Genomic DNA, 25,630 nt, shown 5'->3' with positions numbered 1-25,630 from the left:
GAAGTGAGTGGTATGTATGTACAATGATATATACACTCTAACTACAATATATCAGTGTATTAGATCAGGTACCAGTATGTCATCAATGTTTGTAATTTGTTATATTATAGGAATGCCTGTTCTTACTTAATATTAACATCCACTGACGTCACTCAGCGGTCAAGCTATACCATGAGATGTGTAACATTTTTAATCGTACAATTGTTTCTGGCAGTATTTTCAGAAGCCATTTTACTAAAAACCACAATCCTGATCAAAATCTACACTTAATTAGTTTTCATATCGAGGGCATCATGCCAGAAGGGCGTATCAATAAATCTGCAAGTTTATTTTAAAGTCATATAAATATAGATAGATAGGTAGGTAAGTAGGTAGATTTATTCATTCCATAATATTCTTACATTTGCTTTATAGCATAGAATAAAGAACATGTCCAGTTCTTACGTTTAACATATAAAAATGCAAATATGAAATATGTACTGTACAGAATTAAAATACCTTAATACCGGTAACAATAACATATTATACAATGCAATATATTTACCATTTAATAGTATTAAAATATTTACACAGTACTGTGAAATGTCAAGAATTCATCTACAGAATAAAAAGTGTGAGATATTAAATAATTTTTTAGTTTTACCTTAAATAATGCAGGGTTTTGGTTATGATGCTCAATGTCTTCAGGAAGATTATTGAAAATTTTTATCGCCATGTAACGTACTCCCTTTTGATAGCATGATAAATTTGATGATGGCATATGAAAATCATTCTTTCTGCGGGTATTTATGGGCCTACTATGTATGGCTGAATTAGTTGGAAAATTTTCTTTATTACATAAGAAGAAATTTATTAAAGATTATATGTACTGATTTGTTAAGGTCAGAATCTCTAATTTTTAAAAAATAATCTACACAATTTCTAGCCTTTGCTCCAATTATTATTCTAATTGATCTTTTTTTGTAATAAGAATATATTTTTACTATCTTCAGGATTTCTCCAAAATATTAGGTATTCCGTAGGACATAATGGAATGAAAATAGACAAAATATATTGTCTTTAAGATATTGCTGTTTAGAAATTGTTGTAACGACCTAATTGCGAAGCATGCTGAGCTACGTTTGGGGGTTATTTCTTTAATATGATTTTTCCAATTTAATGTATTGTTAATATGCAAGTCAAGAAATTTGGTTATGTTTGTTAAATGTTTTACTTAACGATGCTCACAACTGCCGAGGTTATATCAGTGTCGCCGGTTTGCTGGAATTTTGTCCGTAGGAGTTCTTTTATATACCAGTAAATCTACTGACTTAAGCACACTTCAATGCCATCGACCTGGCCTGGGATCGAACCTGCAAGCATAGAAGGCCAGTGCTATACCAATTGCACCAACCAGGCCGAAGGGAAGAAGAAATTTGGTTGTTGATGTTTATAGTAGGGGTATATTGTTGATTGTTGTGTCTTAATGTTTCAGAGATTAAATTTGAAGTGGTTTTAAATTGAATTATGTTAGTTTTATTAATGTTTAATGCTAGTTTATTGGTTGTAAACCAGTCATAAATTTTAAGGAGAATTGTTTCTATTTTATATTTGAATGTGGCAAAGTTGTTGTCTGTAATTATGATACTTGTGTCGTCTGCAAGTAATATAGGATAACCTGTTCCTTTTATTGTGAGGTCAAGGTCATTTATAAAAATTAGGAAAAGAAGAGGCCCTAATATAGATCCCCACGTTGAAGTAGATTTAAAAGAGTTGCTGATTGCGTTGATTTAAACTTTTTGCTTTCTGTTTAGGAGATATGACTCAAACCACTGGTATGCTATGCTTTTAATGCCCTAATATTCTAATTTTTGTAGTATAATTTTATGATTAATACAATCGAAAGCTTTGGAGAGATCACAGAATATCCCTCATACTTGTAATTTTTTGTTAATTGCTTCCAGAATGATGTTTCCTATTCTTCTCTACATAATAAAGTACTTTCTTTGATTATTTCTCATGTCCATTGTAATTCTGAAACGATTGTTTTCAAACATAGTCAATATGTAGATTTTTTAAAAATATTTCAATAACAAAAAATTTGTTAATACGCCCTTCTGGTATGATGCCCTCGATATGATGTTGATTTCAGAATTGTTTTGCTCAATGCTCTTCTAAATGAATAATTTGTCTCAGAAATGTTTACATTAAGTATACGTCATTTTTGTAATGTATTGTTGGTAAAGCCAATTCTCCCATGTTATGCATTAAAATACATATTTCACTATTAGGCCTATCGTTTCTTTACATTATATTATCAATAGTATGAGATATTGCAATGATAAATCAAAGTGTTAGGATTGTAATTATCGATTGCGGCAGTATGATGAAAGATAAAAGTCCTGGAATTGTAGGAACTAAATTGTTTCTTTTTCCATAGAAAAATAAAGGCACTTGTTCATCATTAAACTTAATTTTCTTAAAATCACAATATTACTTATGATGAAGCTCGAAGATCCTGCAGCACAATCTGGCAGTGGAAATAACACATAGGCAGTGAGATTAATGTGAATCCTATTTCAATATTATATATAGTTGCGATAAGATTCATTTCGAGGTAAATTTTTATGTAAGCTAACACATGAACAGTAGCAGTTCAGAATTTTCATTCACTATTTCAATGCGAAATTAGACCATCAGACAGACATATTGTACATACATATAAAAGAACTTCAACCTAATGCATCGAGTTTCCAACTTCCTGAGAGAAACTGAATACGATTTTATAAAAATGTGCTGAATATTGATAAGTTCTCATAACAGGCAGCAAACTGAATGTCATCATACTCTACACAAGGAAGAAAATAAATATGCAGCACGTCCATAGGTTTCCTATTTAAGTAAGTTTGAAAACCATTTTAAGATATCAAATATTTTTCTCTTCGTGTAATAGTATGGAAATTAATATGTTGTGGCTATACAAAGATGTATAGTTTCATAACATTTATCACCGAGGATGGTTTATTCATACAACGAAAGATTTAAATGTGTCACGGACATTGGCAAGAATTATCACATGTATCTTCATCGATGTTCCATCTATGTCCAGGAGGACATCTATTGCAGTACAGAACTCCCTGGAGACATTGGTAGAACCAGCGACTGTCACTAGGATGTGGCAGGAATATGGAGTACACTGTAGTTGGACACTGGGGTTCTGGCTTCCCTTTTGTTGAAGCACAACACTCAGGTTTCCTCGCAAATAACTTTGGACACGTATCACTACAGGGTACATCGCATACACCGATTGTATTGTTATAGTGAAGACCACTTTCGCACATGGCAAGAACCTTCACTCCATTTTCGCATTTATAGTACATTTCACAGCTACATGGGTCTTCAAACGTTTTTCCTTCTGGTGCACAACGATGGCATCCTGGGATTGACTTTGGATCTAAACAGTTCGCAGTACACTGATTTTCACATTGTTTTCTTTCTCTATTGAAGTGTTGTCCTAACGGACATTTCACTCTTTGGTCACAATTTTTGTAGTAATAATTACAATCTTTAGGATCTTCTCTATCTTCACAAGTAGGTGGAGGTGTTGGAGGGGGAGGAGTAGGATTACACGATCCTATTGTGCAAGTACCCGTTATTGGATCGAAATATTGATCATTTCGACAGAGTTGAGAAACAATTTTACCTCCTCTACAAATAGAATATGAGTGGCAGTCATATTTCAGTATTTTACCTTCTTCTTGACATTCCTTACACTGAGGAATATCACTTGGATTCTGACAACCAGCAGTACATGGATTTTCACAGACTTTCGTCAACTTGTTAAAATGTTGACCATTAAGACATCTAACTCTCTGGTTACATTTAGTGTAATAGAAGTTGCAGTCATTAGGATCTTCTCTGTCTTCACAAGTAGGTGGAGGTGTTGGAGGGGGAGGAGTAGGATTACACGATCCTATTGTGCATGTACCCGTTATTGGATCGAAATATTGATCATTTCGACAAAGTTGGGAGATAATTTTACCTCCTCTACAAATAGAATACGAGTGGCAGTCATATTTCAGTATTTTACCTTCTTCTTGACATTCCCTACATTGAGGAATATCATTTGGATTCTGACAACCAGCAGTACATGGATTTTCACAGACTTTCGTCAACTTGTTAAAATGTTGACCATTAAGACATCTGACTCTCTGGTTACATTTAGTGTAATAGAAGTTGCAGTCGTTAGGATCTTCTCTGTCTTCACAAGTAGGTGGAGGTGTTGGAGGGGGAGGAGTAGGATTACACGATCCTATTGTGCAAGTACCCGTTATTGGATCGAAATATTGATCATTTCGACAGAGTTGAGAAACAATTTTACCCCCTCTACAAATGGAATATGAGTGACAGTCATATTTCAATATTTTACCTTCTTCTAGACATTGCCTACATTGAGGAATATCACTTGGATTCTGACAGCCAGCACTACACGGATTTTCACAAACTTTCGTCACCTTGTTAAAATGTTGACCATTAAGACATCTGACTCTCTGGTTGCATTTAGTGTAATAGAAGTTGCAGTCGTTAGGATCTTCTCTGTCTTCACAAGTAGGTGGAGGAGTTGGAGGGGGAGGAGTAGGGTTACATGATCCTGTTGTGCATGTACCCGTTATTGGATCGAAATATTGATCATTTCGACAAAGTTGGGAGACAATTTTACCTCCTCTACAAATAGAATATGAGTGGCAGTCATATTTCAGTATTTTACCTTCTTCCTGACATTCCCTACATTGAGGAATATCATTTGGATTCTGACAACCAGCAGTACACGGATTTTCACAGACTTTCGTCAGCTTGTTAAAATGTTGACCATTAAGACATCTGACTCTCTGGTTGCATTTAGTGTAATAGAAGTTGCAGTCGTTAGGATCTTCTCTGTCTTCACAAGTAGGTGGAGGTGTTGGAGGGGGAGGAGTAGGATTACACGATCCTGTTGTACATGTACCCGTTATTGGGTCAAAATATTGATCATTTCGACAAAATTGGGAGACAATTTTACCTCCTCTACAAATAGAATACGAGTGGCAGTCATATTTCAGTATTTTACCTTCTTCTTGACATTCCCTACATTGAGGAATATCATTTGGATTCTGACAACCAGCAGTACATGGATTTTCACAGACTTTCGTCAACTTGTTAAAATGTTGACCATTAAGACATCTAACCCTCTGGTTACATTTAGTGTAATAGAAGTTGCAGTCGTTAGGATCTTCTCTGTCTTCACAAGTAGGTGGAGGTGTTGGAGGGGGAGGAGTAGGATTACACGATCCTGTTGTGCATGTACCCGTTATTGGATCGAAATATTGATCATTTCGACAAAGTTGGGAGACAATTTTACCTCCTCTACAAATAGAATATGAGTGGCAGTCATATTTCAGTATTTTACCTTCTTCTTGACATTCCCTACACTGAGGAATATCACTTGGATTTTTACATCCAGCAGTACATTGATTCTCACAGTGCTTTGTCTTCTTGTTGAAATGTTTATTTTCCGGACACTTTGTTCTCAGGTCGCAGTTCTTATAATAATAATTGCAGTCCGTGGGGTCTTCTTTGTCTTCGCAATTAGGGCGTTGACATGAGCCCTGTAGACAAGTTTTAGAAACTTCGTCAAAGTATTGGTCTGATTTACAGCTATAGATTTGTGTGGTTCCTTCATGACATATCGTGTAAGTGCGGCAGTCAATCTTGACAGCCATTCCTTCGACTTCGCAGCGTACTGTTGGTTCTATCTCTCCATGGTCGCAGTCTGTTTCATCTGGATCACCACATTGGCCCAGTTTTTCAATATAAGCTAGTCCGGATGGACACTCTTCTCTTACCTTCGTTCCATTCCTGCAAACGTAGTATCGTGCGCAATTTACGTAGTCCTTTTCAGTTGCGCCTTCTTCGTAGCACTCTCTGTCTGGCCCACATATTGGGGGCAACAGGCTCTCCTGTCTAGTTGTTGCGTTGTGCTCGCAGCTGGCTTGTAGTGGCCAGACACAGTTGAAGGTGTGTGGATTGAAATACGTGGTAGGTGAACATCTTCTGCAAATAGGTCTTCTGCTACCGTCACAGTGGACGTAGTAGTGACAATCTGTCGGGTGTGGAAAGTAGTTAGAACTGTCGTTCACAGGATTCTCTGGACACACTGGTTCGGGTCCTGGTGGACAGGAAGATACAGATCCCCATCTCCAGCAGTCGACGCCAGCGAAGAACAGGACTAGGACTGCAAACGTGGGACCTGTAACAGATTATTATTATTTATATAATAATAGGTTTTGACATTTTGTGCTGGTCTAATTCTTTTAGTTTAGTGCTTTGACATCCAAGAAAGGACACCATAACATTTTTACTTAAGTGTTTCTTTTAAGCTAAATTGGGTGACCTACACTGGAGCTATTGAAATAAATTTAGTCTGTTTTCATTGATAACTATAAAAATACTGTAGGTAGGTACTAGGTTAGGAATTCACAAAAAAAATCTGATTCATTATATTACAGAATGTAATATAGATTTACTTCAATTTGTTCAATACAATAATTATAAACTCAAAATACTAAAATTATAATATCTCATATATAGCAACTTCTTTTAACGACTCATTTGATATTATTTATTTTAAATTGTCGTTTGTGTTTTTTTCCGCTTGAGATTAATAAACCATTTTCAAAAATTTACAAAATTATATTACATATCTATTGTAGATCAGATATGTTACCAGTAATGAATTTGAACATTATTAAAATAAATTATTATTATTATTTCTTAAACATTTTGTTATATATATATATATATATATATATATATATATATATATATATTTTTAATTTCCCACTTTTAAATATTATTATTATTTTCAAAATATCTGGAACGTCTGACACACTCTGCACGTGAGCTTAAGAACCTCTGTATGGTAGATACACGCAAAAATGCATGAAGACATCTTTGGAATCAAAATAGAGGTTCTAAGTGAATGACTTTATTCCTCTGTTGTTACAATAGTTCTGTGGTGGGATTTCGGGGCCGTTTTAAGAGTTATAACAAAAGGAAGATAATTAGACTTTTCTTAGATCAAATCTTTGTTGTTCCCTTTTGGACCTAGACCATTTCTTGGCTTCATTAGAGGCACTTGCATATTCCTACTTTCTATAGTCTCTTTTGCATCTTACTTCCTTTGCAGTATAAAATAAAACTATATAGCTTAAGGAAAAACGGTTGGAAGTTGTCACCGTGACACATAGTCTATACACGCAGAATATAGGAGGAAAAAAAAATATGAAGGAAAGGAAGGAAGAAAATATGAAGGCGAGAGAAAAATATAGAAATAAATAAACATTTAATATTAAAGGTATAAAGTGGGAAATCAACAAAAGAAAGGAATGAAATAAAAAAAAACAGAAGGGACATATGAAAGAAATACAGAAAAGTAGGAAATAAATACAAAGACACAAATAAACAATGTAGAGAAAAACAACTATACAAATGAAGAAATAATAGACAACAAAATGAATGAAATGAAGAAAAATATCTGAGTGAGAAAATGAACAATTAATTAATGAAAGAAAGGAAGAAAGCGAGAGATAAAAAGAGAAGGGAAGAAAGAAAGAAAGAAATATTGTCTGAGAATAAGCCTGCATTTTGTGAATATTTAGAATAGCTCAGACAAGCAGATATAGTTGTTTGTAATGAACCATGGAGTAGAATATTCTTCTCACTCCGTTTTTCACCTGAATACGAAGATGGATCCAGTCTTTGGAACGTTGTGATTTATTTTTTCGTTGCCAGCAATATAAAAAATCCAACCTGCACCTCTTCTAATGAATCCACCATTGTTTCTCCCTCATTTAAATCAGTTGTAAATATTTATTTATGATACTCATTCAAGCACAAAAGCTTTATATTTACGATGCGCATGAGCCAGTTTCGAAACCCCTATGTAGAACTCGACGTCATCTGGTCTGCGATCCATTTAGCAATATCTGACTCGAACTTGGTTCTCAGATCAATCTATCACCGTGATGGGTATATTGTCAAGGCATCAAGATGCCTTTTAAGGTCTGTGGACCAGTATCACAGCATCTTCAAGGCAGATCGGCTAATTTAATATGTAAACATGCTGATCCATGAGAATTACGTCATCCCTGAACTCGTACATTTAGGCAAGGTAACAGATATTTCACTTTAAACTTGCGCGTTTTCAATGTCAACCTCTCATCGTTTACAATCTGTTTAGTGTACCTGGTTTATATATTTTCGCAATCTTCTTTTATAGCCGCTAATTTATTTGTTGCCATCCCTTTCCTCGCCTTGCTTGTTTTTCTGTCTTGCACAACATAAATTTTTAATCATCTCGCCGAAGCTGGTATATTTAAAATGTGAGATGGGCTTACCTCATACTTTAGTCATGTCTGTGCTTTGCTGGGCAGTCCTTGAACTGTTGACATTTATTGGAAAGAAAGCATCCCGTAATGTGAAAGTGAAACACTGGATTAAGGATTTAGACGGGTTTTAAACACTTCTCCTTCCTAACTTTCGTTACGAAAAGGTGAGTTATAAAATTAGAAATGAACTGGTTAAGAGTAGGAGCGTCTGAAAATGCATTGCTCTGTATTCGGTAGTGAGTCCGCCACTGTGGAGTAACGGTTAGCATGTCTGACCGTAATACGAAGGGGCCCGGGTTCAAATCCTGGTTGGGACAAGTTACCTGGTTGAAGTTCTTTCCAGGGTTTTCCCTAAATCAATTAAGACAAATGCTGGATAACTTCCGGCGCTGGACCCTGGACTCATTTCACTAGCATTATCACCTCCATTTCACTCAGACGCTAGATAACCATAAAAGTCGATAAAGCATCGTAAAATAACCAATTAAAAATATTCGGTAATGGTAAAGTTTGAATTCGGATTTAAGTATACTGTATATTTCTCTTCTTCGTTAATGCCGGCAGCCTTTTATAGCTACTTCAGAGACAAATAAAAAGATAAGATGCTGATTTATCTATAATAAAACAATAAAAGAAACAAATACTTTCAAATTATTAAAATGAATAAGAAGTATATGTTAGTGAAATAAAAAAACAATTTTATCACAAGTCATCCATATTCTCATCAAGTCTTATCATAAGAATGATTTTTTTCTTCAACATTTTATGGGTGCTATTATGACACTTCGTAACAGCGAGTAGCCATGATACCAGGTCTCTGCTTAAGAAAGCACGAAATATTTTTTCAACAATAAATAGACGTGTCATGCTCCCAAGGAGTTTTGAGCTGACGAAAATGGTCTTCATGCAGTGTGGAAGCTTTCCTATTGCGTATATTAAAAATGCAAATAATTTAAGTCACTGAGTAATCAAAAAGTTTACATCTAAAGTGAAAAGAACGGTCTATGGAGGGAGCTTCTGGCAAAGAACTGACCTCCAAGGAGTAACGTCGTGTAGTACAGAGTACAGTGCAAATTAGCATTTGCTTCAAGTATTAGTGCAAACATGTTTTCAACAACACGTAAGCCTTGTAGATACTGAACAGTACACTCTGCATATAAGGAAGTTTCTATCATAAAGTATGTTTACATGTACAAAAACATTTGATATTTGTAAAGTGAAAAATATGTATGACGACAAAATAATAATAATAATAATAATAATAATAATAATAATAATAATAATAATAATAATGATAATTTTACTTGCATAGTGAAGGTGTTCACAAAGGAAGCTTTTGAATAGAAAAAGGAACATCTTCTGCAGACCTCTGGAAAAAGAACTAAGGAAGAGACTAGTGAAGTGCTTTGTGGGGAGTGTAGTATTATAAGGGAAAGAAACATGGACATTACGACGAAGTAAAGAGAAACGACTAGAAGCATTTGAAATGTGGATATGGGGAAGAATGGAGCGTGTGAAATGGACAGACAGAATAAGAAACTAAGCCGTGTTGAAAAGAGTGGGTTAAGAAATAATAATGCTGAAACTGATCAGGAAGAGGAAAAGGAATTGGCTGGGTCACTGGTTGAGAAGAAACTGTCTTCTGAAGGATGCACTGGAAGGAATGGTGAACGGGAGAAGAGTTTGGCATAGAAGAAGATATCAGATGATAGACGACATTAAGATATATGGTTCATGCGAAGACTAAGAGGAAGGCAGAAAATAGGAAAGAGTGGAGAATGCTGGGTTTGCAGTGAAAGATCTGCACTTGGACATAACACTATGAATGAATGAATGAATGAAGGTGTGTGAAACTATTCCTTTTGTTGAGGTTTGAGAGACTTGATTATAGAGACAGCTTTCCACATTTCTTCTTAAATATCTTTGCTAGTTTAAAGTATTTGCTGATAGTGATATTAACTGCGTCTGGAATAATTGTGATCGTATCAGTATCGTATTGTTGATTTATGCTTCAAGTAAAAGCAGGTGTTAGGTTGATGCATTAAATTCGTTTTTGTTCGTCATCACAGCACTGCGTTAGCCCTTTTGGTTAGGAGATTGTTTGTTGATTGCCATTTATCACTTGTTATTTGGAGTGTTGTGCTTGTAAATACGCCTTGAATTTTGCAGACTTCAAGAAAGTTTGTGTTAAAAAAGATGGAGTATCAAGCGGAAAAAAGCGAAGACTTTCGACGTATTCTTTTGAGTTTAATAAAGGACTAAAGCAGTGGAGGCGGCTTGCAACATTTGTGCCGTGTACAGGGAGAATGTCATCGGAGAAAGCACTGTAAGAAAATGGTTCTGTCGTTTCAACACACAACACCTCTTACAAAAGTTAGTGTCCGTTCACAGAAGATGATGTTATGCATCTGGTGGGATAAGGAAGGCGTCGTGTACTACAAATTTGTTTCTCAGGAATGTAACCATAACTGCTGACATTTATTGTCAACAACTCAGATGCCTTGCGGCTGCAATTGAAGACAAACGGTAGGGAAGACTTCATCAATTGCTGCTTACTCCGATAACATGACGAAAGCAGCTATCCAGAAGCTTGGATGAGAGGTGATTGTCATCTCCCATATTCTCCCAATCGTGCGCCCTCAGATTTCCACCTTTTCAGTCCTCTCTCCAACGATTTTCAAGGGAACTCCTTTGATAATTAATTTGATTTACGAACTTGGCTTGACTACTTCTTTAACTCCAAACCAGCTGAATTGTTCAGACGCGGAATCGAGAAACTATCCTTGCGTTGACAGTCATAAATAATGTAGGAAACTATATTATTGCTGATTAATTTTATTTTTGTCTTCTATTCATCTCAAATAAAACTTTTGTCACAGTGAAAAAAACGTTACGAACTTTTGCATCAACCCGATATAATAATAATAATAATAATAATAATAATAATAATAATAATAATAATAATAATAGTAATTTATTGATATTTGTGTGCTGGACAACAGCCGTAGTAGGCCAATATAGTCCAGCACATTAGTACAATGCAAAACAAATAATAAATACATTAAGATATAACAATAATAAAGTTTAAGATGATTCATGTGAATTAAAACTATAATAGGCCTGCTAACTGATATATATAGTTGAATTAATAAAGAAACATAAGAACATAACTGTAAAAATTTACAGCTTATATAATATAAATAAATTAGTCACTGTTATACATTAAATGAATCGAAATTAATATATCTAGAGACCGGAGAAAGAGATTTAGAATTTCTAGTATAGAAAATTTTGTGAACTCTAAATTCTTTTGTAGGAATACGAAAGCTGACAAGTAATAATAATAATAATAATAATAATAATAATAATAATAATAATAATAATAATAATAATAATAAAGAAATTCTCAAGTCTGATTGGTGTAATATGTTACCAGTCAGCGATGTGTGCAACGAAGAGAGAAGGAAACTGGCCACCCTACCCATAATCTCTTGGCTTAGTTGCCTCATGAGTGATGGTTTATTAGTGTCACTTATTAGGTTTAAACCTGTATGTTACCACCACCACCACCACCACCACCACCAACACTTTATTTGTAATATAGATTTTGCTCCCATATTTTAACGAAATTTTTGATACTGTATTGCGGATTTTAAAATATGATTACCGAAATATTTCTTTATGACAGCATTAGAGTAATATTATAATTTTGTATTTTATCATTCATGTAGGCCCTATGTTTCTTTAATATATTTCAGTATATGTGAAAACTATTTTATCTTTGTTGTTCGTTGTTGTTTAGGCAACTGCCCGAATACAGGTTTAAACCTCATAAGTGACACTAATAAATCATCACTCATGAGGCAACTAAGCCAAGAGATTATGAGTAGGGTGGCCAGTTTCCTTCACCCTTCCTTGCACACATCGCTGACTAGTAATATATTACACCAATCAGACTTGAGAATTTGTTCATTAATTTTATTATTATTATTATTATTATTATTATTATTATTATTATTATTATTATTATTATTATCATCATCATCATCATCATCATCATTGATTCTTTTTTATTATAGTCATTGATTCTGTTTTATTATAGTCATTGATTCTGTTTTATTATAGATGAAATTTTCTTATCGTATGTTTGTGAAATTGAATTTCCTGCAAATTGTAATTTATTTAGAATATAAAACGTAAATGTAATAATAATAATATAAATATTACTAATAATTTCATTTTTATTAATGTTTCGTATTTATTTTTTCATTCAATGGAAATTTAAGTATGAAGTTATGTGTTTAGAGACACAAATTTGAGAGTTACAAGAAATGAAATATTTAATATTATGGGAAGGATAACTATTTTATAAAACTTTCTGAACGGAGGAGTATAAGATATCGGAACTCAAAATTGATTTTAGCAACATTTTAATGAATTTTTATTTAATAAAATTGTAACAGTTGAACTCCCAACTAATCTTTCTTTTTAATTCTGTGCGAATATGAGACATAAATATTTCCTAGGGCTACTAAACGTTCAATGTTGCGGGTTACTTAAGATTTAATTATAAACAATTAAATAATGCTGCTTTCGTTTAGAATGATTTGCGAATATAAAGAAACTTATAATAAAATATGACTGTTCACATTAGTTTAAGGAATGTCACAAATCATCGTCATCAAGGTTGAAATGCATGGAAGCTTCTTCCTTATTTGCTTTTACATGTTCAAAATGATCACGAGGTCATAAATGCTGTGTCAGTGATGTTGTTAATGCTAATAATATTGGTGATGATAAGGAATTCCATGCTTCTTTAAATTCTTCTACATTAATTAGCCTTCCAGTCATTGGAAAATTGCCCAACAGACTTGAAGTGTACATTGAAATGCCAGTCAGATCAAGACTTCGCACATGGATGAAAAATGCGCGCATTTTATAGGTTTCTGTCCCTGCTAGCTTTCCTTCTGATACATATCAAGACATAAATCGGAGTCCCTGTGGATGTTGCAGGTGGCTGGTTGCTTAATATGTCGCAATCCAAACAAAAATCAGCACTCACATGGTTGAGCAGTGGTTGGCTGTCATTTCTCTTGTTCTAGCAGTATTTTAATTTAATCTATATCAACTAAATTATTGTTTTACTCATAAAATAAGTTATTTTTCTTACGAATCGATCAATTTTATTCCTAAAAAGACTATTTTTGCATTTATGCACACATGATTTCCTAAATTTGATATTTAAGTTTCTATCTCATACCTGCACAAACAGCGCTCAACGAGCGCGCGCGCTCCTTCGGAGCGGAAGAGCTGTGTTTACCGCTCGCCGAATCGGAGAGGAAGATACGTCAGAATGACATAGACTTGCTATAGGTAGAGGAGAAGGAAACGACCATTCAGCTATCTAGTGGAGTGCAGTGCGAATTCTCAGTAACTATTTCACGTTGCTTACCTACTGCTACAGTACAGTAAGGAAGAATCTAAAAGACGGAAAAGTGGTGATCAGGCAAATTCTTTCAATGTTGCATGGGAAAATGCTTATTTTTTCATAGCTGCTGGAGTAAATACTCAGTGCTTTATCTGCCACAACATTTTGAAAGGCAGATAGAAACATAAGATAATGCATCATTACGAGTCCAGATATAAAGATGCTAAAGATATTAATCTTCAACAATTTAAATATCTCTCTTCAGGGAACAGGCCAGCTCAGTGTTGATATGTTGAATAAATTACGGGATTTCAGTCGTAAACTTACACTTTTCGTAAGTCAGTTTCGGGAAGGTAATATGGCTTACTTTCGAACGATAAAAACTGCTCGTGATGAAGCCATGTTAAACGATTATGTGCAAATATTAATTGAAATTCAAAATGAATTTAATTCTAGGTTCCAAGATCTTGTCTTAAGGTCCACACCTGTGGAGTAACGGTTAGCGCGTCTAGCCGCGAAACCAGGTGGCCCGGGTTCAATTCCCGGTCGGGGCAAGTTACCTGGTTGAGGTTTTTCCGGGATTTTCCCTCAACCCAGTATGAGCAAACGCCGAGTAACTATCGGTGCTGGACCCCGGACTCATTTCACCGGCATTGTCGCCTTCTTCTCATTCAGACGCTAAATAACATAAGCTGTTGATAAAGCATCGTAAAATAACCTACTAAAAATCTTGTCTTAATTGGAAAGAAGTTTAAAGTTATCATATAAGTTACAGGTGGGCCTGGTTGGCGCAGTTGGTATAGCGCTGGCCTTCTATGCCCGAGGTTGCGGGTTCAATTCCGGGCCAGGTCGATTGCATTTAAGTGTGCTGATATAAGATATAACCTTGGCAGTTGCGAGCGTCGTTAAATAAAACATAACATTTAACGATTTACATCTCGGATTTACTGATCTTCAATGTGGCCTAATAACAATACTACTAGCCTGGTTGACTTTTACAAGACTAAACATTAGCAGGCTGGCTGTGAAAATGATGGCTATGTTTGGCTCAACATTTATATTTGTGAGCAACTGTTCTCTATAATCAACATTAATAGAGGCAGGCAGGCAGGCATTGAACATCTGTAACTGATGTTTCATTACGATCAGTATGCTACTGATGCCAACAGCATAAAACCTCGTTTTCAACTACTGATAAATAAATATATAACGAAATGATATTGTACATTTAAGTAGGTATAAAATTTATATAATTTCTGTAAAATAAATATTTCTGTATTAATTAATAAGTCCAAGATAGTTTTGCAAACATTGAACGGGAATTCATTTCATGAACACTCGTACTAGTACTTCCTTTTGTGTACATTTTGTACGAGATCACCCCTTCTTCCAGTCCACCCTATACAGAGCGCAGGTAATATCTGCATTCCGCTCTCGAGCTTTGAGCCGGCTCGGAGAGCGCAAACCTTGTGCAGGACTGTTCTATCTAGTATAATGAATGTTTGTTTACCTAGTCTCAGGTTAAAACCTTGAGATTTTATTGCTATTTGTGCAGACGCCGAAGAAGAAAAAAAAAAAAAGAACTACTTCTGTCTTACAAGTTAATTTTACTGGTTAGCGGGAGGAGACTATTCAACTTCTTATTTTATGTGGCTTTAGAAAAAATATAGGCTATCAAAACGTCGTGTTATTTTGCGCATGCCTACATTTTGCTATTTGGTCTTTGCGTCAAATAGCAACTTTCATACTGATGGATATTACGTTTTGTATCCATCAGGAAAATAAACTCGTGAAAGCTATTCGCGGGAGGAGAAATATACTGTAGATACAGTATTGCGTAAGCCACTGGAGTAGCTCAGGCGTATTTCTAACATCTAAATTCCGACATTCTTCCGACTGAGCTAAGGCATTTAATATTTAATAATGATGTAAAAAGGTTACGTTTATGGCAATAATATTTGCAGTTGTAATAGCAGCAGCAGATGCAGCAGTAGTATTTGTAACTATAACTAAAGCGTCCACATCTGTGGAGTAACGGTTAGCTGTCTGGCCGCGAAACCAGGTGGCTCGGGTTCGAATCCCGATCGGAGCAAGTTACCTGGTTGAGATTTTTCCGGGGTTTTCCCTCAACTCAATATGAGCAAATGCTGGGTAACTATCGGTGCTGGACCCCGGACTCATTTCACCGGCATTATCACCTTCATATCATTCAAACGCTAAATAACTTGAGATATTGATACAGCGTCGTAAAATAACCTACTAAAAAATATAACCAAAGCAATGATTAAGGGCGTATTGTGTGGATACAGTTCAATGCAGGTTTTTCGAAAACAAATTACGGCTCTGAGGTCGAGATTCATCGATGTTCGCTCTGCAGAACGAGGCCTGTCGTGTTTGTTCCACTTAATTATAAAAATATTCGCTGTCCTTTACTCATGTTTTAAGCCCTTAAGAATTTTAGCATATATCTTGCGATTAGTTTTTCGTATGGAATAAGACAAAGTTTTTAATATCTTGGTGCCTTTCTCATTTCGAACATTGCAAGACACTAGTATAGGCCTACATAGCGCCTCATGACTAGTGGTGTTATTGGCATTATGTATGTATGTATGTATGTATGTATGTATGTATGTATGTATGTATGTATGTATGTATGTATGTATGTATGTATGTATGTATGTATGTATGTATGTATGTATGTATGTATGTATGTATTTATTGTGTATGTGCGTGCGTGCGTGCATTATCCTTTCCGATTACACTATTTCTCCTAAGTTAACTTCCATACCGCGAGAACGTCAGTAAGTTTCGAATAATTTAATCGTTCTTAGTACGTAGATTCAGTGTGTTATAACGTCATTAGCAAACGTCACTTATTTCGTCATTAAGTTCAAATTAAGTGTGTCCTTTTTTGAATGGCATTAAATGACGTGTCGTAGGATTTTCCGCACATGTAAGCATAAGATGCACAAATATTTTCTTCGTCGCCCACAACAAAATAAAACAAAGAGGAAGTATACGTCAAGGATTCCCGTGACGAAGGTGGTACTAGGCGATTGTTAACGCATGACTTGGCTGACTGCCTTGACTACACTGTCAAACTTACTGCCCCGCTGGTCAGTTTTGCGAGGTGGTCAGCTTTTCGAGGTGATTTCTCAAATGAAATGATCGCTAATTGGATATAATTTATATAATACGCGCTGAAGGCTTCAACTATTCCCAAGATGATAAAAAGTTCACCTTTTCACCTTGAAGACATATTTCATTAACGATTACGCACGGTTATTTTAACAAACGGTACTCATCAACTGTTGTGAAGAACTGCGATAATTCATATTATAATTTTATATTGTGGGGAAATTTTCATACTAACATATATATATTTTTTTGTAATGCAGAGAATGTAGTGGGCGAGGAACATTTCGACTGGAATTTTGCTTGTATTATCTTACGTTAAATTTACGACACAGGAATTCTGGATTTACGTCCCCTTTCTAAAGAAGCTACGCTGACAATGTTTATCGCTTAAATTACATTTTTATCTACCGAGTTTTAACCTGTGAATCACAGGGGATAACATTACGGAGTTTTTTGTAATTTTATAGGCTAGCTTGTATGTTAGATTCTAGTAACGATTAGGCTAATAACTATAATTTAATAATAATAATAATAATAATAATAATAATAATAATAATAATAATAATAATAATAACTGGTGACTGCATGTTCAAGATTTTTCTTTAATTGTGGATGTCTAGTTTTAATTTTTCACGGTTATGTTTTCCTTAATATATTGCCTGTTTTCTTCCTCACCAAAACTCTTAGTTTACCATGTTTTCAACGTAAATATTTATAAATACTGTATTTTTACATAAGATGATTGAAATATGCCATAATAAGTCTCTCAAATGAAATGTAACATTATTGACATGTAGGCTATACAGAATGAACCGTAAGTAAAGCCATTAATTTCAGGGGGTTATTCTTTGAGATATTTCAAACAAAAAAGATTAATACAATTTTGCTCGTTTTTGCTTCCTTTTCGAGACAAAAATTGTTTTATATGAAACATTTCATTGCGTGTTTTGGGAAAGCCATTGATTAAATTTTCAATACGCTCAGTCAGTTTAAGAGAGAAGTGTATTATGATAATAAATGATAGAAAGAATTTTGTCCTTTAAATGTGCAGAAATTTGAGCCGAACAAATGTAACATTGTAAAATTTATTTGCAGAACGAAAAGTTACATTTATTCTGATTAAATTTCTGTACGTTTGAAGGCTAAAACTAAATTTTTTTCTATCATTTATTATCATAATACATTGCTCTCTTAAATTGACTGAGCATATTGGGAATTAAAGTAATGACTTTCACAAAATGCACTATGAAATGTTTTATAAAACAATTTTTATCTCGAAAAAGAAACAAAAACGAGTGAAATTGTGATAAACTCTTTCGTTTGAAATAGACCTATCCGAAAGAATATAAACTCTTCAAATTAATGACATTACTTACGGTTCACTCTAATGTTCAGTGTTCATGATTCTCATGGAAATGAGGACAAAACTGGCCGCAAGTTTAATATTTAAAGATGTTATTGTTTATGATGATGATGGTGATAATGATGATGATAATGATGATGATGATTATTATTATTATTATTATTATTATTATTATTTCCCTGCTACTTCTCGAAAGACTACGGAAAACTACGTTAAGTATCCGTTATTAGTGCCAACGTTAAGATCCAAATTTCGGATAGAGAATACGATGCCAGTATATTACCATCTAGTAGATTTCTCTAGTGTCAACATTAATAGAATTACAGTGTATCATGGTTAAGAAGAAGTTATGATGCTATAGGGGATTCGATCTCCGCTAGGACGTCAGTGTCTTTTGTAATGTCTCTGGAATTACCGTATCATCATCTGTAGTGAAATTACTAAGATAGCGGCTCTGACAATTTTCCGGTTAGTGCCACGTGCGAATGTGGAAACTGTAGATGTCATTTATAAGCCTAAAACACACCACATCTAGACTGTGCTATATTATGTAAGTACTGTACTACACTTGAGAGAAATTAAAATTCACAAGTGACAAGGACAACGACGTGTTAAGAGTTTACTTTGTAGTATATCTTCGTTGATTTTATGAAACCTCCTATGTGACAGTACACAATAGTGTCTTGCAATGTTCGAACATGAGAAAGGCAACCAAGACATTAAAAACTTCGCCTATTCCATATGAAAAACTAATCGCAAGATATGTGCGAAAATTCTTAAGGGGTTAAAAAAATGAGTGAAGAACAACGAATATTTTTATAATTAAGTGGAACAAACACGACAGACTCGTTCTGCAGAGCGAACATAGATGAATATCGAACTTCGCCGTTTCGACGAACTTGAACCGAGCATTGCGCCTATAATGCACGACAATAGTACACAAAAAAAGAGGAAGAAAAGTAATTAAAAATCAATGGACCTACATAAGAATATGAAGTAATTTGGTAGAAAATGTTGGTGAATATGGTGAACATAAATGGTATTCATAAAATAAACGATGATATTCTAAGCGAGGTGCTTCTCTTCTTAAAGAAATACTGGTTAATATTGTCATGGTAACATAAAACTAAGTAATAGAATAGGCAAGTAAAGTTCTGAGACTCTCTCTTCCTAAATTCTCACTGGAACTATCGACAGTAATACCGAATACCGAATACCTTACTATAATAATACCGGACAGCTAGCAATTTTACGTGCGAACGACGCTGGTGCTGCTACCTAGGCGGCCGGTGTGGTGATACTCGTGAAACAAGCTGAAATCAACTGCAATGTATATTGTTACTGGGCTAGTTAATAGTTTTATTAATTAGTGATGTGTTAAAATGTCAGGGTGTATATATGTGCTGTTTATAATTGCTACAAAATTACAGCATTACAAATTGCTCCAAATCGTACTTTCGATTTCCGAGGGATCATACAACATTCTTTAGTAGGCCTAATTCCTTCGTCTTTGTGTTGATAGAAAAATACAAATTGGCTTTTTTATCTGGACCTAATAAATGAATAGAAGTTAAAATGTATCGGAAATTTTAAGGTTTTATCATATTAAGTTTTTTTTGTTGTCCGCATGCCTTTACTAATATTACAAGCATCAGATTACTATCAGTTTTATCTTTGCAGTTGTCAGCAGTGCGTATATAAAGCATTATTGTAAATTCATTCCTAATATCAGAATTGATTTTGTCTCACTAAACCAAAGAAGAAATATGTAACAATTAATTACGGAAAGTAATATGAAGTATGCAATATTTCTCATAATATGCAGCTTTGATATAAAATAATAATTTTACATGAAATATTAATCAACATTTCTTAAGTGTTTCATATATTACTCCACATTAGTAACTCACGTTTTAAACAATAGTCAGAATCCCGCTATGTTAAAAGTTGTATATGTGGACGTAATTCCATCCCGCTCCGCTAGATGTCAGGTCCGCGATATTTCGCACTCACGCCAATGCTGCTAGTATAATAATAGCTGTCCGGTATTATTATAGTAAGGTATTTGGTAATACCAGAAGTACTGATAGTTTTCTAATAATTTCTTTGAGCTTAACGAAAATTTTCTGTCATGATAATTAATTATTTCGAGACCGAAAGTTGAGAAATAATTATGTTATGACTACAAATATGAGATTAAAGCGAAATGAAATTATCACCATGGGTGGTAATTTCATTTCGCTATATAATTCTCACGCGAAAAATTAATTTCTGCCTGTTAAACTGTGGGAAATTTCAATTTCCTGTGTTGAGAGGAGGTGAATGTGGATGATTTAATTTTCCTTTAATAGATATACATACTGACCTGACATAGTCATATAGGTTTGATAAATTTATCTCCCAATATAGCTTGAGATTTTCATGTTCTTTTGCTAGGGATTGCACCTTGTAAATGCATCAATCTTTCAGAAGAAGAATAAATTCCTGAAGATGTTCTTAGCTTACTATTTTCAGTTTCTAAATACGCTCATCACGTAGGAGTATTAAGCTTTCTTCTCAGTGTTTGTAACTTGAGCCTCCATAATGTGCATATGATAAGTGTTTTCAACGAATTTATTGTGAGATTTGACCCTGGGTTTAGACTGCCTCCTTGTTCAGAGGTAAATAATCACTTAGTGAACTAGCGATGTGAATACCAAACCTGAATATCAGTACTTGTAAACATTCTCAAAAGTTTGAAGAGTAGGCGTAGGAACATGAAATAAACAATTATTTTTTTTCTGTTGTTCAGAATGTAGCTACTGTATACTGCCATCAGAGAAAATTGTTAAGAAAAAGTACTGTAGTAACACAAGATAGCTTACACTTGGGTCTTTATTGATACCTATGTTTTCGACGTGAAAGTTCAGAAAAGATAAAAAATCCAGTATTCGAAGGATTCATTGGAACCTGGGGTATGTTATTCAAGAAAATAGCGGGATTTATCGTTAAAATGGACTAACGAAACGAAAACATAGTAAGTGTAAATACATTAAGTATATTAAATGTCGCAGAGATATTCCTAAGATACTGGACTAGCTTAGATGAAAATACGAAATGGATAACTAATTCTTGAATACAGACTTCCAACATCGCCAATGCATATGCAGATGAAATAATAGGCATAATTTTAAGTATACGGATTAGACAAAACGATTACTCAGTAATATGCATAAAGCTAATGTTGTTGATAGTTTTATAATAAAACCGTTTCACTCAAACCAAAGTGTGTACATGACAGAAATGAAATTGTGTATTCGTGAGGAAATAAATAGAAACGCTTACTTAGATATTGTTATTTTCATTTTTATAATTATTTCCCGTCGTTGTAGCTATGTGATCCGTGGTTCGATATTCCCGGCGTGGACAATGGAAGAGATTTATCTTCCATCCATGGATGTTTGTCGTTTGTTGTGTTGTCCTGTGTTGTTTCAGCGGTGGCTCTGCGCCGTGCTCAACACGCTGCTAGGGAGACCCGCAATGTGTGCTTGTGAAGTGTTAGTTCATACAGTAGTTATGTACCTTCCCCTATACTGCATTGCATTGTAAGTCGGTAGAAAATGGGAAGATAGGAAGATAATTATTACATTTAGTATATTATTAGTATGCTATTACTACACCCCGGCTCAGCTTTCTCTGGAGCAGATCCAAAGAGTGCAATTCTCTTCTCCTACACTCTCCTACTGAGCTAATTTAGGTAATACAAAATATTCAGTTATAATATTTTTGTTTGACCCAGTGGTTTTGACAGGATTTGTACCAAATCTTCGTGGGATTTAAGCAAGGGATCCAGTTGGCACAAGCCCAGTTTTAACTTGTCAAATTCGACTGACATCAATTGAAAAGTTTTTATATTTCAGCTATTTTGCAGCCTTATGTTCTTATCTGTGGTATAATGTCGTTTCGTAGCTAAATTACGGATTACAGTGTCCGACTTATTAGCTGTTAGATGTACTGCACGATTGACTGAAGCAATGATTTGATAAATAATAAGTTAATATTTGTGTATTATTACTGCTACTTCTACTACTACTACTACTACTACTACTACTACTACTACTACTACTACTACTACTACTACTACTACTACTAATACTACTGCTACCACCACCACTCGTACTACCATTATTACTACCACTACTATCACCATTACTACTACTAGTTCTACTATTTTCTGCTTGTTAGGCCTACTATTTCTTATATTACTACCACCACTACTACTGAAACCATATTTACAAAAAGTGTGGAAATTCAAACATAGGCCTATTATATTGCTTATAAATGTCTCTTACCAATGTCTTTTGTGGAAGGAAGAATTATGATCCTACTTTTAATTGGTTTCCAAAAAAGCGAAATAAGTGTTATTAAATTGTCACCAGTGTGTACAGTAATGGCAAAAAAGGAGGAAAAAAACCGGACCGATCCTTATAGCTGATTTCAGAGCCTTGTTCACTCCAGAGCACGATAGACTGGTAACTAAGACTTTCGTGGTTCGAATACTGCCTGGAAAGGAAACTTTTTTTGTTTCTTATTCAAATTTATTCCCAATACTTTTCGATTGCTGGTAAAATTCATGTTCTGGGAATAATAAGTTAATTAGGTAGTAAAATATCGCTGCAATAGAAAAGTATTGGAAATAAATTTGAATAAGGAACAAAAAAAAGTTTCCTTCCCAGGCAGCATTCGAACCACGAAAATCTTAGTTACCAGTCTATCGTCTCTGGAGTGAACAAGGCTCTGAAATCAGCTACAAGGGTCGATCCGGTTTTTTTTGCCACTGCTGTACATATACAGATATACGTTTGCTAATTCCCCTTATTACTTAGCATATGCATGAAATTATTATGAGCATATCACACACATAAACGCATACAATGTTACTCACGAATGTTTTTGTTGTAAAGTTATAACCTCCAAATTTAGGATAGGCTAAACAAGGTAGATCAGAAGTCGCTTTCCCCAATATTCGTTCTCAGATTTCATACTTGTACACATATACAGGTGTCATAACTTGAATAAACGAATAGCTGGTGTAATAAGACAAGTGATGAGTTGACAGCCATGTTCGTGCGTCAACTGTTTTTCCGATGTCATGTCTTGTTATTGTTTTGTTTTATTGTGTTGGGTTGCGTCTCTATGCAGTAACTGCTAGTTTCTTGCAATGAATCGCAAATTAACCACAGGACAACGTGTTTTTGTGCTAAAACGTTGGTGGAAGCACAATAAGAACACGTTGTGTATCGAGAAACAGGGCCTCCATTTTGAACAAAATCTGTAAATGAATATGTAGTCAAATGTAAATTGAATATAATTATTAAATATAAGAATGTGTTTGGGGAAAGCGACTTTTAACCCAACTTACATTAGTGAAACTATATGATGCTGAAGGTTTATAACATGGCGATTCAGAAATTGCGTGAAGACAATAATTGTTAAAGTCGTAGCCGTCTCAATCATTAGGCTATATAAATGCTTATAATATTGAGCGACCATTTATTAGGAACATCTGTCCATTTACGAAATCAACGAGATCTGCTTACAGTCGCAGAATTTATATGGAATATTACACTTATGTAAGATATTTAGGTCATAGAAACTGTAGACTACATCCTTCAAATACTTTCAGAAACTTTGAAAGCGACATTAGATCACAGCTCTTTCGATCTACTTGCTAAATCTAAATAGTTTAAAATAGAGCCTTCCTTATTGCCAACGTTTCAGCCTTTGGAGGTTTACTGCGTCCCAGATTATAATTTTATTTTATGGTTTGAAGATCAGAGGCATCTATAGTTTCACAAGACGTTGTGTAGTCTAAATAGAGATTATTATTTTTACGGACATTTGTCCTTAAGGAGCTTCGTGAGATGAGAAATAGTTTACCTGTAATTTTTCCAGAATTACAGTCTGTTCTGTTACATGTTATAAATCTATGACACGGGACCTTTGGCTTTACATGACACGAATTTCTGTCGTAGATGAAAAACCTATCTATGTCACCGAGAATGGCTTTCTTGATCTCATTAGTAGGTTTCCTAATGGCGTGGTGATTCAGTGTACATTTCCTCACTAATGAATGAATTATTCATTTAGTTTTCATTGCAACTGTTGACAAGCACAGAGTAGACTTTGTTGTCATGACGATTCTCATGGTCTCACGATGCGTTACCAAACTGGTTTCTTGTGCTTTTATTCGAACAACGAAAGTGTCGGTGTTATTAGTCATGAATAAAGCGCGGGAACTTTCTCTCCGTTGCATGAATGCAAAATGGGGCAGCAGAGGACATTAAGAAGACGTGAGTCGCGTATTAGAAGTAACATACTGATGAACCGAAGCAAAGCAGGCTTTCAGTTCTTACGTAACTGGCTCTGTGTGTAGAAAATTATAATGTCAAGGTTTTCAAACCAAGAGTGAAATAACGCATTATTTAAAGTCCCACACCGAGTGATGACAAGAGATATTTGTTCAGTTCTTTAGATCATCTCTTAAATTGTGCAAGGTAAGAGAAACAAATCATATACTCGACTAATACAGTACAAACATTTTAAATATGATTAATTCATCCTTCCTTCGTATAGGCGCTAAATACTTGGGAATGTTGCTTCATTATTATTCATATTCTTAATAAAATGACGCCATTAAAGGTTGGAATTCACTGAAAACCAATTATTTATTTATTTTGTGGGTCTGAATCCATTAACATACACTTTAAAAACTGTCTGTAAGCTACTGGCCTTGACTTTTTGTATTTTTGACTAGAGTTTCATTTGATTTAATTATTCTCCTTCCATTTATTAATAAGCGAATAGACTTTTTCACTCGGCTCAAAGAATTGAAGTCGTGTTGGTACGTCACGGTTCTTAATTATCAACGTTTGTGCAGCTGCTTTACGTACAGCAAAACATATTAATCATTTTCGTGTCAGAGGAGTTCCATGAAGTAACATTGTAATTATACAACATTTAATTACAGCAAATTCTAATAAATTGAAACATTTCTAAAAATGAACGAAATTTTGTTCCTAATAATATTACGTCAAATACTGTAGATATTGAAAAGTTATTTTATGAAAATTTTAATCAGATTAATTATGTAAGCAGTACATCTATACTATATCTAAAGAACTGCTGTCTTTGTTAAGTACCTACAATGCTTTGCGTATGATAATGTTGTCTTATGATATCTTGATGGGGAAGGGACACCCTAGTGCCGTGTTTTTTTCTGAGAGAACTTTTACGCTGACTCCCAGCTATGCGCAT

The 25,630-nt window shown here is 34.5% G+C and overlaps 1 protein-coding gene across 1 annotated transcript in view; it reads right to left on the bottom strand.

The window, feature by feature from the left end:
* Nucleotides 1-1,588: 1,588 nt before the first annotated feature.
* LOC138706025 (balbiani ring protein 3-like) overlaps nt 1,589-25,630 on the bottom strand; it is a 35,583-nt gene continuing 11,541 nt past the window's right edge. Inside the window, exon 2 of the mRNA XM_069834917.1 lies at nt 1,589-6,265. Coding sequence (XP_069691018.1) covers nt 3,030-6,265 — 3,236 coding nt within the window. The 3' untranslated portion in view covers nt 1,589-3,029. The remainder of the gene's footprint in view (nt 6,266-25,630) is intronic.

Source organism: Periplaneta americana, chromosome 9, assembly GCF_040183065.1.
Source record: "Periplaneta americana isolate PAMFEO1 chromosome 9, P.americana_PAMFEO1_priV1, whole genome shotgun sequence".
Classification (NCBI taxonomy): Eukaryota; Metazoa; Arthropoda; class Insecta; order Blattodea; family Blattidae; genus Periplaneta; species Periplaneta americana.
Note: the sequence above shows the minus strand (reverse complement) of the source record. Positions and strands in the feature narration are given on the sequence as shown.